This window comes from Schistosoma haematobium, chromosome 2 (genome assembly GCF_000699445.3).
Source record: "Schistosoma haematobium chromosome 2, whole genome shotgun sequence".
Lineage (NCBI taxonomy): Eukaryota > Metazoa > Platyhelminthes > Trematoda > Strigeidida > Schistosomatidae > Schistosoma > Schistosoma haematobium.
Window position 1 is genome coordinate 3099795 of NC_067197.1, and position 18756 is coordinate 3118550.

General features: G+C 34.6%; 1 protein-coding gene across 1 annotated transcript in view; it reads right to left on the reverse strand.

Moving 5' to 3' along the window:
- Positions 1 to 3699: 3699 nt before the first annotated feature.
- Positions 3700 to 18756, reverse strand: part of MSI2_3 (RNA-binding protein Musashi 2) — an 82605-nt gene continuing 67548 nt past the window's right edge. Inside the window, exons 7-9 of the mRNA XM_051214139.1 lie at positions 17996 to 18453; positions 15526 to 15677; positions 3700 to 3728 (exon numbers count right to left, since the gene is read on the reverse strand). Coding sequence (XP_051067271.1) covers positions 3719 to 3728; positions 15526 to 15677; positions 17996 to 18453 — 620 coding nt within the window. The 3' untranslated portion in view covers positions 3700 to 3718. The remainder of the gene's footprint in view (positions 3729 to 15525; positions 15678 to 17995; positions 18454 to 18756) is intronic.

An 18756-nucleotide genomic window follows, 5' to 3' on the forward strand; every position in this document is an offset into this window, starting at 1 on the left:
TAGTAGTAGTAGTAGTAGTAGTAGTAGTAGTAGTAGTAGTAGTAGTAGTAGTAGTAGTAGTAGTAGTAGTAGTAGTAATAATAATAATAATAATACAATACCATGTAGATATTCCCTGTGAATGTGAATGTATTATCATAATCAGTACGATTATATATAATACAAGTAATTAGAAGATTATTCTTGTCATAATCATTAGTAATATGATTAGTTTACTTGTCAATCCATCTACTTAATTTTATGAAATAGATTTATAATAGAGTTTCATTATGTAAGAATGTAAAAGAAAGTAAAAAGAGAGAAAGAAAGAAAGAAAAAATAGAATAAAGAAAAATAAAAAAATAATTTTATTCATGTGACAAATATTTAGTTTCTATATGATTTACTTAATGTATATTAATTGCAAATTGTTCTCTCTTTTTTGTTTTTCTTTTGTTTTTACTACTGAATAATTACCTCGTTTTTTTTATTATCGATTTTTGAATCATTTATATGTAGAATATTATTTGAGATAATGATAGATAGTGGATAATAGTAGAATTCATGGGATGCATTTCATCTTAGTTAAGATTAGAGTTGATGTTCACTGTAGACTCGAACCCACTATTGTTTATTTCAAATACTAACACATAATCTACTTAGCTATTGAGTATTGATAACCAATTGCTTGTGTAATCGGTTGAAGTTTAAACTCAATTAGTATTGTTTCCTTGAAACTTCACATTGATATTCAGGACTAAACATCAACTCTGAGATTCAGGTACATCTACATGACGAATCTCAAAAAAGATAAAATGTGATTCTTGCAATCCTCTGTTAGCCATTGTCCATTTTTGTTTATAATGCTTGTGAATTAAAGCAATAATGATGAGGTAATCCATACTGTATCCACATATGCCACTAAGAGATTGGGATCAATTACAGTCCTAAACATCAATGGTATGATTCAAGTAAATAATATCAAATGAATATATGGTTTTTCTTTTAATAAATACATATCGTTCAGTAGTTCGTTTAATATAGAGTTTCAATCTGAAAGTATTGTGGTGCGTGCTACTTATATTGATATAAGTAGTATATGACGCGAGTCAGGGATGTAATGTCTGGCAGCAGAAGATGGAGAAGATCAAGAAATTAAAAGCGGGAATAGAAAGCACTACAGTAAAATTCTTTGAAGACAACTATACATGAGATGCATAATGAAGGTAAAATGTAAAAATTATAAATGCTGAGAATCCAGGCTTTCATGGGGTATATTGATTTATGCATATAACAGTTGATGTCACATGACACATATGGGAATCATATTAGATACATTCATTTAAATGTTCATATACCAGAAATATGGAATGGATTGAAGCTAAGATGAAAAGATTAAAATTCATGGTAGCACTGTTATCAATTGTAGAATACATTTTTCTGAATATTATAAGATACATCGCTTTGAGTACTTTCATTATTCTGTTTTGGCTCAGTGGTCTAAAAATACATGAGGCCCTTCACTACAAAATGAATGTATTTAGTTTGTCATCATTTTTTTGATAAGATCACGCATGAGTACTGTGATAACATCTTGAACTGTAGTGAAAAACTCTTTTAAATATATGGGGATTGTCGAGACTTATAGAAACGTTGTATCCACAATAACGTGCTCTTGTCTGAAATGGTTTTCGGATTCAATTCTCATTTGAACTCAGACTACATAGTATTCTGAGTATAAAGTTTGTCATTTACTGTATACTAGCACAAACGATTCATCATCAATTTACTTTCTAATATATGTATGTGAATATGTTTTCAATACAAATGTCAAGACAGTTCTACTGTATGGGGAGAACAACGAAAGCGTTTATTAACAGTTACATTACTTCGGATCCGTTGGCCATCAGCAACTATCAGCAACATCCTATTGTGGGAGAGAAAAAACCAGATCTCAGTGGGGGAAGAAACCAGAGAGAAGTGTTGGAATTGGATAGGACACAAATTAAGGAAAGCTCCCAACTGCATCACAAGATAAGCCCTCACTTGGAATCCTCAACGCCAAAGGAGAAGTGGAAGACCAAAGAACGCACAGGTTTTGAGTACGATTTTAAATGACATTGTAAGCACAAATTTCTATGAAGTTCATTATCAAGCTGAAACATCTGTCAAACAGTATGTGACTTCTAGTTAGTCAGTTCATACAAGTTACTCAATGATGTATTCTACCTTTACAAATAAAAACTGTCACAAACCTTATCTACTAATAATGAGTTATCTAATGTACACGTTGGTCCACTTCGAAGCTTCATACCTGTGTGTTTGCGCCACAAGATTGAGCTGTACTGATCAGATTATAAAGTTTAAGCCTGAATTATGTCTGCTTCTCCTAGAAACTGGATTGAGTCTTACAATTTGAGCTACCAATTTTAAGCCTATGCGTTATCTGGCTCTCTTGTTAAACAGGATTAAACAGTATTGTTTGAGTTGTCATGTAATAGTCTGGATAGTTTCTGTTTCTCTTGAAAACCAAATATAAAATCATTTCTATCTGAAGTTTGCGCTGATAATGATGTCGTTCAAAAGAACGATAAAAACTCCAAACCATCCAGCTCAAAGAACAAAACTCCATCAAAATCATCCATCTGACCAACAAATCTTCTCCACCATTTACAATGGTATTATATAACTCATGTAAACGTATTTATCCACACCGATTCATTACTCATCTTCTATGGTTTACATTACATAACAAAACCTATAAAAACATTAAATGTTTTATTTGAATAAAACAAAAACAAAAAAACAATAAAGAAAAAGAAACATTTTGAGCAGTTGTACAATGAAAAAAAAAGATTCGATTTTTTTTTAGAAAGGAAGAAAAAAATTTCAACAAAAAAGATTGTTACTAAGATATTTATTTTATCGGTTTTTCTTTTCTTTTTATTCTTTCAATTTCTTTTCTCGATATCGGTCATTTTTTTATGCGAATCTTTTTCTTTTCTTCTTCTTTTTTTCTTTTTCTTTTTTTTATCACAAACAAAAAAATATAGATTGAACATCGATTCATTATTTTGATTGGTAGTTTGAATTCTTTTTTTCTTTTTTGCTTTTCTTTTTGTTCTTCTCTCGTTTTTTTCTTTTTTTCTTTTTAAATTCATTTAAATGACTACACTTATTATTTTTATTATTAGTTTTTCTTTATTAAAATTTTATTTTCATTATTGTTGTTGTTGTTGGTTTTTCTAGAAAAAAATTTTTGTGTGTTTTACTATTCGTTGTAAAACTGAGAAACAATTGAATGGAAAATAATAATAATCACGGTAATAATCATAACAACAACAACAACAACATAAGAAAAGAGAGAAAAGATAGATAGAAGAAATATATGATGCATTTCTCTTTTACTAAATGTAATATGCATTGAATGATTTTATTAATAAAAGGGTGTTGGTTTGTCTGTTTGTTTGTATTCATAATTACAATTGTATAATTAATGTGTATATAGAATACAATGATTATGGTTATTAAACGTTTCCACAGAGAGAGAGAGAGAGAGAAAGAGAGTGAGAGGGGGATGAGGGAGAGAGGGAGAGGGAGGAGAGAAACAAATGACTTGATTATTAGAAATGAAAATAGATCGATCATATTGAATGAAGTAGTTAGGTAGATAGGTAAATGAGGCCAATTATTATTATTATTGAAAAGTAAGGTGTCAAAGAATGGAAGGGATTGTCTATTAGTGAACTCTAAAAATGTAAAAACAAAAACAAAATAATGAATCATAAGAAGGTTAATAAAATTCGTTAATATAATGTAATAAACACTTTTAACATGAGAAGCTACTATATATGGAATTGTGAATACTTACTTTAATTAATGGGATATATTGAGATTAAGGTAGATGTTTTTGATATTGTTAAACTCTAAGTGAAATAATTTGATTAGGTAGTATTCATTGGAAAGGATATTGTCAAGAATGACAAGAAAAGCTTAACTACAAACTATTTTTGATTGAAATCATGAGTCAATTGAAGCTAGACCATCATGGAAAACCTGGAAGCACTGGACAGCCGTTTCGTCCTAGCATGGGACCCTTCAGCAGTGCGCATCTACGATCCCGCACCCCACGAGATTCCAACCCAGGACCTATCAGTGTCGCGCCAGGCGCTTAACCAACTAGACCAATGAGCCGACATCCAATGTTGTTAATGTCTAACCTCAGTCGATCCACAAAATTGCGCGACCATCTTCGATTGTACCGACGTAGACACCTGTTTCTACCCGACACGGATTAGCTCCACTGATCACGGCTTCTCACCAGAACTCCGAGGATTTTCTCACAAAGCTAGTCACTATTTAGTAAAGATAACTCGAAACTTTTGTGATAGTTGAATTCACAAGTTAATTGAAGCTAGATCATCTTGAAAAACCTGGAAACATTGGATGGCTATTACGTCCTATTATGGGACTCTTCAGAAGTGCGCATCTATGATCCCACCTCATGAGATTAGAACCCAAGATCTATTGGTCTCGCTCGTGAGCGCTTAACCTCTAGACCATTGAGCCGCTTGGTATTCAACGGTGTTAATGTCTAAATTCAACTAATCCTCTGATTATAACTTAAAACATTATACATATTCACTTAGTGAAATTTTTTGTAAGTTCATGAAATTCATAACGTATGAAGTGGGAATGGAAATGAACAACCATTGTGTATTTTTTGTGATGTAACTGTCCATAGAATACAATCAATTTCAAATCGACAACGAGGTATCAATGTTGTCTTTAATATTAATGACAACTTGATTGAATAATTTACGGATATGTGGTTTTTAATCTTCATTTACATCTTTACGTTCTGATTCTTCTACAATGCAATAAGTTTACCCCGTTGGGTTAATATAAGTCCAAGGACTGCTTAATATCTCTTTCGACACAATTTAATGACGCCATACCGAGTGGTTGAAGGAGATCTAGAGGTCCTATGGACCATTTAGCATTGTGTACAATTATGGCTGCAACAGGTAGGACATTTATTAGGATAAACCATAGACGGTTCACACAGATGATGGACTAAGTTCACAGTGTTAGGAATGAAGTGAGTAGTTGGGTATGGTTAGTTATACAAGATGGAGATGGTTGACAAACACACCTGAATTTCTCTTATTATTCCACTAATACGATATCTTATGGTTTCTATAACCACGAGAACTTTGATAAATTGGTATTATGAATCATTGAATGTTCTTGTGTGAATGCACAATGCATACATTTGGGGCTATCGGATATGCAAATTTAACACTGGATTACGATATCACACCAGTTATTTAATAAACTAAAGATACGTAGTTTACAATCATTAATATCATTAACACCTACGATCTCGTACTACCCATTGCTGAGAAGTCCCATACAGTTGTCTAGTGCTCCTAGATTTTCAATAGCGATCTAACATTGATCAGTTAAAAATCTTAATAAACACTCTACAATCTCTACAAAACCCTATACTGATCATGAACAGCCTCTTTAAAAAAGACTTTTAGTACTAAAAAGAAACAGTATATGAAGATTGTAAATCTAATGATTCATTAGATTTTCTTTAAAGATATGCAAACCATTTAAACAACTGATATTAATAAAGATGGATAGTGGGTATCATTGGAATCCAGGACACGCGTTTCGTCCTATTTAGGACTCGTCAGCTGGATTTAACCCTTATCTCAGAGTTGATGTCCACTCTGAGACTAGAATCCAGTACCGTTCGCTTCAAACGGCAAACAATGGGAAGATATAAGTAAACAACACCAAATGAATACAACTGATATTAGTTAGTAGACGTTTTAGCTTTGACTGTGTATTTTCCTAAGACAGATAATATAAATCATTATAATAAACATTCTATGACATTTATCTAATGTGCATAATTAAAGAATAAGTGTGAAATAAACATCTTGACAATTCATTCATGAAGTTAGCGCAGTGTTCAACTCTGCCTGGAGCCCTTCTGGGGATGCTGCCGGTTCCAAGCTCGGATAAAGAAGGTGGGTTGGGCATGGGGTTAGAGACCCCATCCCGTACGAAACTAACTCGCTAAAAAACGCTAACTACTACAGTGTTCAAGTATTGAATTCTTAAACATTTTCATTAAGTCAGAATATGTCTAAGTGCACATCTTGAAAGAGAATCCTTTCTAATCATGACGTAACTTACTTGAATAATCAAGGAAATTAATCAGTACAAAGATAAGATGGTGTTTGGAGATAGTCGATAGAAAACCTTAGAACTAAGTTTCAAGCTATTTTGGCACTCGTCAGCAAGGTGCATCTGTAATCTTGAGAGAACTGATTCTCCCTGATGGTTTCGGTCTCGTGTCACCCAGCTTCATAGTCAGAGACGTTATCAATAGACTATTCGAACAACGACTGACATCCTATAACACTGAGATGCATTTACAATTAAATGATCACAAGATGGTGATCAATGTCATATGTGCCAAATAGCACGAAACCTAGGCTCATGGTTTTTGTTGACTAGTGGTCACATTGCAACTTGGTCGATAGAATTCGATCTGAACTTACAAGGACCTAACACATATGATATTGATCAACACCCGGTGACCAATCAATTGCAGTACAAAGATAGATGATCAAACAATGAAGTCTATCTTCGCCGTTTACAGAAAGTAGTTTATGGCTCATAAGTATTAATCAACGTTTAACAGCATAAAATGTGTGCCTAGTCTATTTAGACAAGGAATTATATCATTGTCAGAATGGGTTTTGTGGAGAGTTTTTAGAAATTTCACAGGTTGAAATCATGAGTCAGTTGAAGCGTGGTGCGGGGTCGTGGATGCGCACTGCTGAGGATTCCCATACCAGGACGAAACGGCCGTCCAGTTCTTCCAGGTTTTCAATGGTGGTCTAGCTTCAACTGACTCATGATTTCAACCTGTGAAATTATATCATTTATTGGTCCCTTAGACACGATTAAACTTGGAAATTATAAAAAATTTAAGCCGTAAGAGCAAAATATTTGAAAACATTTTTTCCTGTCTCTTTTCATTATAAACGAAACGACAAAAATATGCATTCACAGCTGCCCCCGAATACCCGGGTACGGCGAAGCATAGGGAGAGTCAGCTTCCTATCTTAAAATACTCTCACATGGCCACGCGTATGAAGCCACTGTCATGGAAGTCCTATTCACTGCATTCTCACAGCATGGGTGTTGTTTACGAAATTGAGACGATGAAAAGCGAATGTCTGGTGCATGAAGTGAGTTGATGGATACAGAGGGTACATCTGGAAGAGTTAGGAAACCCTGATTCCAAATCAATAGTGTACATGAGCTCCATGATCTTTAAGGAACAAACAGTATATGAACCTACTGTTGGTCACCGCCTACCATGAAATCGCATCTTCTGACGTTGTTCCACTGTCTTCTGGATCATACCTTTAGGTCGAAGGCTCTGGGTGTGGCCCCCTAAGAAAACCAGCTGCTTCGGTCTGAGCACCCGCGCAGTATCATAGCCCATACACAAATCAAGTGACTTGTGTGGTGCATATGTATTCGGTGCCCCTTTCTATCAATAGTTAAGTGTTCAAATAAATAAACACATTAGCTGGGAAGCTAACTGTTTACATGCCTCTGACTGAATCAGTCAGTCCATTTATAATGTCCATATATATTTATGTATGTATATATCAAAGACTAGATAGTCCAGCTTAGTCTGAAAACAGATCTCTTCAATGTTTGTCTTTATAAGCAACTTTCTCATATACATTAGATCATATTCTTTTAAGTAATTTTCATAAATCATCTCTCATCATATTATATACTACTTATTATGATTTCTATTCACATCAACATATTTGAACTACATTTTGTTACTATGATACACCAATGAATAAGGATACTATACAATACAATTAACCAATATAAGACATATGAATCAATTCTAGAAAATGAAGATAATAATTATGATATAATAAACTAACAACTAATGTATAAAAATGATAAGAAATAGAAAGCGGAACTAAATCTAGACAGCTACTATCGAAACAGTAGGGTTTGTTTGTTTGTTTGTTTGTTTGTTCCTAATTGAAAAACTATAGACATGCATTTTATACATAAACTAACTATATAAAGAGCTAATACTACTACACTTTACAAGAATAAAAACAAAACAAAACAAAAAAGAAAGAAATTAAGCAACAACATGCAATTGCATAATAATGGTAATCATGACTTAATGATGATGATGATGATGATGATGATGATACTTTGGTAACACAATGATGTAGATGTATCTATTTGTAGTCATTAATGTTTTGTGTCGATTAGTAAATTTAAATGCCGGCTCAGTGGTCTAGTGGTTAAGTGCTCGCGTGCGAAACCAGTAGGTCCTGGATTCGAACCTCGCAGGAGACGAGGTCGTGAATGCGCACGACTGAGGAGTAGTCCCACAATAGGACGAAATGACCGTTCAGTGCTTCGAGGTTTTCCATGGTGGTCTAATATCAACTGACTCACGATCTTAACTATTGAAATTTATATGAATTAAGTTTTACATTTACAGATATTGAGTCATTGTGGATTGAATAGTTCATAGTAATGTTAGTAAGACTAGTAGTGTTGTAAATGAGAACAGTGGTGGGGATAAGTAAATAGATGACTTAGTCAACTCTGAGAACCATACAATAAGTAATTCATTTGCAAAATGTCAATCAATTGTCTCACACTTCATTGTTTCTTCATTTTCATACCAATCATTCTCTTTTTTATCGATCTTCTTAACATTCTGTTTTTAAAAATTTCACTTTCAATTGATGATACATACTACTTATAAATCTATTGACATCAGTAACACACACAACAGTAGTAGTCATGGTAGTAGTATTAGTATGAAACATTAGCTATATGCTTTAAAATCAATCAGAAGTTACCTTTATACTTCAACTGGATAGGTAAGTTACAGTCAGAATTAAATAGTAGATAATAGAACATTAATAGAGGAGATAAATTATGTTCATTGTTATTCTGAATATCTCCGGTTCAAAAAACTATTTATTATTAAATAAAATAAACCGTTTAGTAGTTTGACATCCAAAAGAGAAATTGTATTAACACCTGAAGATCATTATCTTCAACTGTGTAATTTAGAGAAACACCAAATTGTGTCATAAAGCAAGCTCTCACTTGGAATGCTCAAGGTCCAAGGAGAGGAGAAAGATCAAACAACATATTACGTCGCGAAATGCAGACGGGTAAACGAGAGAAGAATGAACAACAATTAGATAGAACTAGAAAAAAAGGCGGAGGACAGAATGGGTTGCAGAGTGCTGGTCGGCGACCTATGCTATATGGCAGCGTAACAAGTAAGGCGGCAAGGGGCAAGTGCGGCAAGCAAGCAAGTGGCGCGCGCGCAAGCGCGCGCGCGCAAGGCAAGCGCAAGCAAGCGCGCAGGCGCAGGCGCGCAAGCGGCGCGCGCGCGCGCGCGCGCAAGGGCAAGTGAGTGCGTGCGCGGCGCGGCGCGCGCGGCGCGAGCGCGCGCTGGCGCGCGCGCGCGCGCGCGGCAAGCAAGTAAGGCAAGGCAAGGGGCGCGCGCGCGCGCGCGCGTAAGCAAGGCGGGCAAGGGGGCAAGGCAAGTGGTGGGGCAAGCAAGGCAAGCAAGGGGGCAAGCGGGCAAGCAAGCAAGGCAAGCAAGTGCGGCAAGTGGGCGCGGGGCAGATAAGTGTCATAAACCTGAATGTATTCCGTAATGAAAGACGTAAACGAATCTAATTTTTCTTTGCAGGTCAACATTCCTCTTGTTATTATATTACAAATAAAAAAGATTAATTGTTTTAAATGTCATCTAAGCTTCAATGACCTACAACTAACTGTTAAAAGGTTGATTAGATGTACAATAGTTGTTGTAATTATAAGAGACAATAACAAGCTACATCAAACTGTACATTGTCAAGGTTAATAATTCACACAAAACACTAAATGACATGGTTAGATGGAAAACAATTAGTCCGTTCTAAGAAGATAAAGATTCATGAAAAAAGAATGAACATGATCTAAAAATATCAAAGTTTTGATGTATTCGTGCAATATACATATTGCCTTGTCAAGAGATTTTAATGCAACCAGCAAACAAACAAACTAGGAAAGGGTCAACGATAAGACAAATTACATAAGGGATAAGTGATAAATGACGATAAAGAGAGAAGAAAGAGAGAGATGGAGGGAGAGGGAGAGACAGATGTAAAATGGTATTAGAAAGTATAGTACATGATAAGACTATTGTTGATATTCAATATAACAAGGTATAATCTTGTGAAGTGATATATCTCGATGAAAATAATGAATGGTAACTGTTCGGATCAAGTTATGCGTGTACATTTTGAATAACTAAACTATGCATATTCATATTCCTCTTATTTTAAGCTTCATTTTAATCTATAGACTATGATTATACGATTTAATATAATTGATTGATGCCCAGTCTGTGAATTACAGTCTCTTCCAATCACAGACACATTTGGCTGAAACTTGTACAAATGTTATTTCCTATTTTATGGTACAAAGTGGTCTGTTTGGTTTGTATATAAACCCAGTATGTTGATTTACTTGTATCTTCCCATTGTTATTTATGACTGCAATTGATCAATCTCTTGTTGGCATTTATGAATCCTTTAAGGAATGCCTCGGTATTATCTTAACATCTAGTTAAAAAAACTGATGAAATATAAAAAGTGATTAAATTTTTCCACATATTAGAATGAATTCAACACTATTCAGTCTAACCGGACAATAATGTGCTTATTAACCGATTTTCTTAGATTATTATAGATTTAATAGGAAATTGTAGATTCATACTGGTGGCAAGTTACAAAATTCTAATAAAACATCTAGTTGACGAGTCCTGAATTCCCCACTGATGTCCACAATTCATCGTTGTTTATAATGCTTGTAAATCAAAACAATATTGAGGCAATACGCACAATATGCTAATAAGAGACTGATCAATTGCAGTCCTAGACATTTATGGTGAGATTCAAGTAAATAATACCAAGTGAGTTTAAACTTCATCCCATTGCACAAGCAAGTGGCTATCAGAACTCAGTAGCTAAGAAGAGAACTTTATAGCGTTTGAAACGAATTGTACTGGGTTCGAGTCTCCAAGTGAACATTAACTCCAAGATTCAACTGCATCCAGCTGACGAGTCCCAGACAGGACGAAACGCGCCTCCTGGATTCCTCACTGCTATCCACAATTCATCGTTGTTTATAATGCTTGTAAATCAAAACAATATCGAGGCAATACGCACAGTATGCATATATGCTAATAAGAGACTGATCAATTACAGTCCTAAACATCAATGGAAAGATTCAAGCCAAACAATACCAAGTGAATTTATCTTTCAAAAGATATTGGAATATTGATGAATGGGATTATGTTTATTTAGACATTCAACTGGTTTCCGTTTTAATTTTAACTTAGAATTAGGAAAAAAAATTGAGGAATTTTTTCTCTCATTAAGGACTGATATTGATTGAAAAATCGTTACCAACTAGATAAAAGTAGATAGCTAGTTTCCTGTTATTTGAAATGCTTCGACAGTGTTACTGATATGACATTATAGATACAAAAAAGTCTTACGATTAGTTCGAAATTGGATGGTTTGTGCTCCTGATTTAAGTTAACTTGTGATTTCGCTCAACCATTATCAAAAGCATAGTTACTTACGTACATTATATGTGATTATGTGTCAGTTCTACAAAAAAACTATTCCGTTTGAATTCATTTTGTATGAGTTGTTTGAATCTACTCATTGTTGTTTATGACTACAATCGATCAGTCTCTTATTGGCATATATGCACCCGGTGAGGATTGCCTTGATATTTCCATTTAATGTAGAGATAGATGGTGGTTAGTAGTAAAATCCAGGACAAGCGTTTTGTCCTGCTTAGGACTCGTCACCTGGATACACATTCACCTCAGTACCGTTCACTTCAAACGTCATCACGTTATCCACTTAGCTATTGATTCAGATATGCACTAGCTTGATCAATAAGGTGAAGTTTTTATTCATTTAGCTACAATACGAAAATGAATTAAAACTTCATCCCACTGCACAAGCTAGTGGTTACTTACTTAAGCCTGTTACCCCCAATGGAGCATAGGCCGCCGTTGACCATTCTCCAACTAGGTCTGTCCTAGGCTTTCTTTTCTAGTTCTATACAATTGTTGTTCATTCTTCTCATGTCTATCTGTCTCCACTTCTCCTTTGGCCTTGAGGATTCCAAGTGAAGGCTTGTCTTGTGATACAGTTGGGTGATTTCCTTAATGTGTGTCCTATCTACTTCCAACGCTTCTTCCTGATTTCTTCCTCCACTGGAATCTCGTTTGTTTTCTCCCATAGTAGGTTGTTGCTGATGGCCAACGGATCCGAAGTATTTTGCGTAAACAGCTAATGATAAACACTTGTTTCTTTTGGATGATAGCTTTCATAGTTCTCCAATTTTTCGCCCCATACAATAGAACTGTTTTGACACTTGTATTGAAAATTCTGACCTTGGTGTTGGTTGGTAGTTGTTTTGAGTTCCAGATGTTCTTCATTTGTAAATATACTTCTCTTGCTTTGCCGATCCGTGCCTTCACATTTGCATCACATCCACAAGCTAACGGTTACCTGGAGTTAATAGCTAAACGGATAACGTGATAGAATTCCAAACAAACGGGACTGGATTTGATTTCCAAAGTGACATGTCCATCTGACAAATCTCAAATAGGATGAAACGCTCGTTCTGGATTCCACTATTAGCCATATTTTGCTTATATTTTATTTGTATTTTTATCATGTATTATCATATTATGAATTAGAAAATAATAGTCCTAATGTCACAACTATACTCTCTTCAAAACGATTTCATCTTACCTTTGTTAAAGCACCTCAACTGATTGGATTAATCACAGTATAGTGAACAAAAACAACAACAACAACAATAATAATACAGTCAATGAAAATAATCAAAGTAATACGAAATAATCATCCATTAAAGCATTATTTATCAACAACTGGAAAAAGCTGGGAAAGAATTGCCCATGTCAGGGTTGGATAGAGTGCTGGTGGTCGAACTATGTAACTCCACGAGGAGTAACAGGCGTAAGTAAATCAGTAAGTAAGTAAATATCAATGTACTGATAGTATGTAATCTATCTCTAGACAAACAACGTGCTACTAACACTCAACTAAGGTAAAAACTAACTGTTTCTTTTCCCTTGAATAAACTATTCGTATATAAATAAATACACTAATGAAACTCATATTAGTAAAATGATAAAAATGTGGAAGAAAAAGAAAAAGGAAAGTGAACAATAGTACAATCAGTCAGTCAGTTACAAGGTAGGACTAGCCACATATATGCATCGATCCAAGTTGCCATACGTCATCAAGACAACAAAATGAACACCGATTTCATACAAGTAGTTAATTCAGTGGTGGCATATAAGGATATATTACAGAAAGAAAGAATTAGTTCGCAGAAACAAAGATATGAAGCTATTTTAATCTCATAGTTTAAGAGAAGACAGAGAGTGTATACACAGATACCATTGTGATCGATCCTGAGCCATGTCACCTAGAGTCTCCAACCGTTATTGCTATCTTGATGTAGTGGTCAGGCTTGCCTATCGTGATGAACTATTCGAGCTATACTAGCTGAAACAGTCGTTCCTGAAGGTACTACATGTCAGGTCGGTTGAAGAGCAGTAAGACTAAAAGCAACAAACCCAAGGTCCGAAGGTGAAGTCATACTGCTGAATGTACAGAGATGTGACAGCTTTTTCCTTCAGTCAACCAGTATAACAGCGATGCTGACTTCCCACAAGGAAGGGTGGGTTTAGAAAAGGCCGACCCTAAAAATACATACTTAGCCTTATCCCACGGATACCCGTCTCCGGCAGTATGGTTTCAACAAGTACGTAGCTAACACGAAAATTACTCAAGAAAAAGCCGTGTGCAACCGACCTCAAGTAGATGTCTGTTGAACAGTACGATCACGCTCTCAGATCACTAAGACCACATCCAATACAATTTACTTTTCAGGTACCTGAAGAAGAACCCTTCCACATTGTGAGCAACCGGAAAGTGATAACCACGCTCATACTTCCAACAGCACTAAAGACCACTATATTCATAATCAACCTCCCTATTCAATCCTCATTATTCCTCGTACAATAAACAACCAAAACAAAGAAAGAAAAAAGGAAAAGAGAAAAAAACAGCAAGAAAAATGCGATTGAAACTAAGACAATTTACTTATAATGATGACTAGAATCTATATATCAAAAAGAAATAATTACAAACAAACAGACAGATAAACAAATAGAAGACAAATATACTCTACTTTCAATATCACATATACAAATATACAAACATAAATGTACAAATACAGATACAGATATAGATATAGATATATATTGAGGAGTTGTGAACTACTCAGCGAAAAAAACGATGAAGCTTCCTTCCAACTAATTATATCAACTACAGTATACTAATTGTGAAGCAAAATATATAGAATAGTTTTTGTTATTGGGTTTCTATCTTAGAAACAATAATGATTGATTTGTTTTGTTTTGTCTAATAACCTACCTGACTAATGGAGTATTTGTTGAATGATGTATAATACAATTGAAGGAACTGAAGAAATTGATAAAATGAAAATAGTCAATTGATTTCTATGACACAAATATTCTCAATCTTAAATAAATATATATATATATATTTCATAGTTGAATTCATCAGTCGATTAAAGCTAGATCATCATTGAAAACCTAAAAGCACTGGACAATCATTTCGTCTTGGGATGATACTTCTTAACAGTTACAATTGATTGATCATTGGGTGGTGGTAATCAATGTCATATGTGTCAAGTCCTTCTTAGTGCAAATTGAATGCTATCAATGTGGCCACTAGTCTCGACTAAAGTCGACACTGAGTACACTATATTGAGATAAGATGGTGGTTGGAGGTAATCAACAGGAAACCCTGGACCCGAGTTTCGTGCTACTTGGCAATGGGCACCTGTAATCTTAAGAGAAATGATACCTACTGACGGGTTTGATCCTGTGTCATCCAGCTTCACAGTCAGAGACGTTACCACTGAGCTATCCGGCCTGCGACCGACCTCCTGTAGGACTAATCAATGTCATGTGTGTCAAGTCCTTCTTAGTGCACATCGAATGCTATCAACTGTGAAGCTAGGTGACACGGGATCGAGTCCGTCAGGGAGTACCGATTCCCTCAAGATTACAGGTACACCATGCTGACGAGTGCCAAGTAGCACGAAACTCGGGTCCAAGGTTTCCTGTTAACTACCTCTAACCACCATCTTCTCAATAGTGCATATCCATCATCTCGTCCACGGGATTCAAACCAAGGACCTATCGGTTTCGACTTATGAATTCAACTATTAAATCACTACAATGAAATTTTGTGCTTTTTTCATGTTTTAAAAGAAAAAATTATGTTTATTCTGTTGTTTACCTACCGTGGAATTTTCGCTGGAAGTAACCACATTGTTGGTGATGTATCTGTTAAATGAATTGGTGTTGTTGTTACATCATTTGGTTGTATATTAGGGATTTTTTGATTGGGATTAAAATTTAATAAATTAGAAGGTGAATGAATTTGTCCTAAAGCCTAAAATGATCAAAAACATAAAACAGGTAAATATATATAAGTAAAGACAATACAATAGTTTAATAATCGTATATATATATATATATCATCAGTTTAGAGGTTGTGGAGATTGTTAAGTTTTTGATTAAGATCATGAACCGATTGATGTTAGACCACCGTTGAATACCCGGAAGCACTGGACAGCCGTTTCGTCCTATTGTGGGACGCTCGCGCGAGAGACTGAAGGCCCTGGGTTTGAATCCCGCAAGCGGGATCGTGGATGCGCACTGATGAGGAGTCCCACAACAGGACAAAACGGTCGTCCAATGCATCCAGGTTTTCAATGATGGTCTAACACCAATCGGCTCATGATCTCAATCAAAAATATATATATCATATTACTGAAGAGATAGTCTGTCAGAAAGAAAGTCGGACAGATTTTCAGGTGAGATTATAATTTATGGGCGACATTTGAGCGACGCTAAGTCACCTTGGGACTGTTTAACCACATACTAGGGTTAAATGAGGGTTATAAAACAGTTTGAAGAATAATGATTATAATATATCGTTGATGGTTAAGGTTAGGAATTAGATTTACGATTTTTCATCATCAACTATAATGCCAGGATTGTATTTAACCAAATGGTTGAATGAATTTCGCGCCGAAATCTAAGACCTTTTATCTTAAATCTGATTGGTTCATCCATAAATTATAATCTCCCTGATTATCCTTTACAGACGAAGCAATCAGAAATAAAATAATGAATCTTGAGTTTTTGGCTAAATAACGTTTGAGCATCATAGTTGGTGTCAGTTCGTAATGAAAACCATAAATCTAATTCCTAACCTTAACCATCAACTGTAACTCATAATTCGTATTATTTACACTACCTTATAATGCTCACTTGTCCTGGTTGTCAGGTGGACACTCTCAAAGTCACTTTAGCGTCATTCAAAGGTCATCCATAAATGATAGTCTCATTAGAAAGTTTATAATAGTAGGTAACTAAATGAAACTCATAGAAACTAGTTATTGTATATTAATGAAATTAGACTTTATTCTTATGGTTATTTATATTCTAATTTCTCTATTCTTTATTGTTAAATACTTGAATATTGTTCGTTTATTTAAATATAAGAAGATAGTTGTTTACAAAACTTCAAGAACATGGCGTCATTATAAAGGTGAAGAAGTATAAATTTGGAAAGGAATCATTGAAGTTCTTGAGTCATATGATACTCGCTGATTTGACTCGCACGCTTACTCACTTGCCCGCTTGGTTTTTTGGCATTACTATTTCATGCTTGCTTAGGGTATTGGTAATTATGGTTATCTGTACTTGATACAATAATAAACTTAATCAACACTTTGTATTCACTTTCTGATCAATATGCCGTTTAGGCGGTATCTAGTGACGGTTATCAGGACATACTGTATAAAAAGTTTAAGAATTATATTGAATACCGACCACTACAAGATAACAAAGACTAATTGAAACATTCAGTGCGATATCTTCATTGAATATGACAATGTATGATTAACTTCAGATTGTAAACACTTAATACTGAAAGGATACATCTAAATGGTTTAATATTTAATATGTGGAAAGATGATTGATAACTAAAGCATTAGATTTCTATCATGGACTAACCATATGAGAATTATTGAAAACTTGGAATGTAAACTTATGATCATACATGAACTCAAAGTAGGATCATCCTATCTAGTAGCATTCATGATACTATTGACTTATATAGTTGGAATTAACTAAGGTAAGAGTATAGTATAGGGACAAATTTGTCAGCTTGTTAGAAAACAATAATATCTAAATTAATCCTTTTAAATATAGATGCTTTCCGGCTCATTGGTTCAGAGGTAAAGTATTCGAGTGCAAGACCAAAGATCTTGGGTTCGAATCCCGCAAGCAGAATCCTGGAAGAGTACCGTTGAGGAATCCCACAATAGAACGAAACGGCCATCGTGTACTTCAATTTTAAACTTTACTTCAATTTTATTGGTGTATGCGCTACTCATTTTCAAAGTAATCTTAATAATCTCATTACAGTTTCTGATATACCTTTTATACATTCGTTATCAAAATCTTTTAAGGAATAAACTAAGAGTTATTGGGAAATAGAGGAGAAAACACATACTGAACTCCATTCAGTGTTTACTTTTATTTCGTATAAAAAACAAAATAAAAACTAATTAACTCCTTTTGAATCCCCTCTAGGGCTACTGCCGGTCCCAAGCCAGGATAAAGAAGAAGGGTTGAGTATAGGGTTAGCGATCACATCCCATAGAAAACGAACTCGCTAACAAAAAAGAATACACTAACCTTTTGGTTTAATGCTATCAGTGAATATGGTGTATTATTTGACCAATTCTGTAGTTGAATCTGTTGTTTTAATGTTTCAACATCTAATTGAATAGAAGGTAACGACTGATTGTGTTGTTGCTGTTGGTGATGGTGTTGTTGTTGTTGTTGTAATGATTGTTGTCCAATAGTTTGTTGTGATTGATGTGTATGAAGTGGTTGATTACGTTGATCATTTAAATTTGTTAAAATATTATAAGTTAAATTAGGTAATAATGCTTGAATTGTTCCAGATGGTGCAAGATTTATAAGATTTGGAATGGTTGTATTTAAATAATTACCAACTGATGTTAATGTCCCTGTAGAATTTATATAGGCTGTAGGTGAATTATAAGTAAAATTTAAAGGACATGAAGGTTGAAGATTTACATCAGACTGAATACCAAGTTGTGGAAATCTAGTCATTGTTGTAGAATGACCTAATTATTGAAATAGAACGAAATAAATCATAGTTCAATGAGATTGTTTAAAATATGTTGAAGTTTCAAAATGAAATAGGCATTAACTTTAATTAAGCAACTGATGATCATGAATTACCAAAACTTGGATTCATGGTATTGATGTGCGTAATAATCGTGCATATGTACAATAAGATTGAATGCTTTTATTAACCGTAAGTATTGTGGAAGTATCTGTGTTATCCTGTACACTGCCAATGTTATAAATATAAATTCTCGGAGTTCTAGTGAGAAGCCTTGACTAATGCAACTAACACGCGTCGG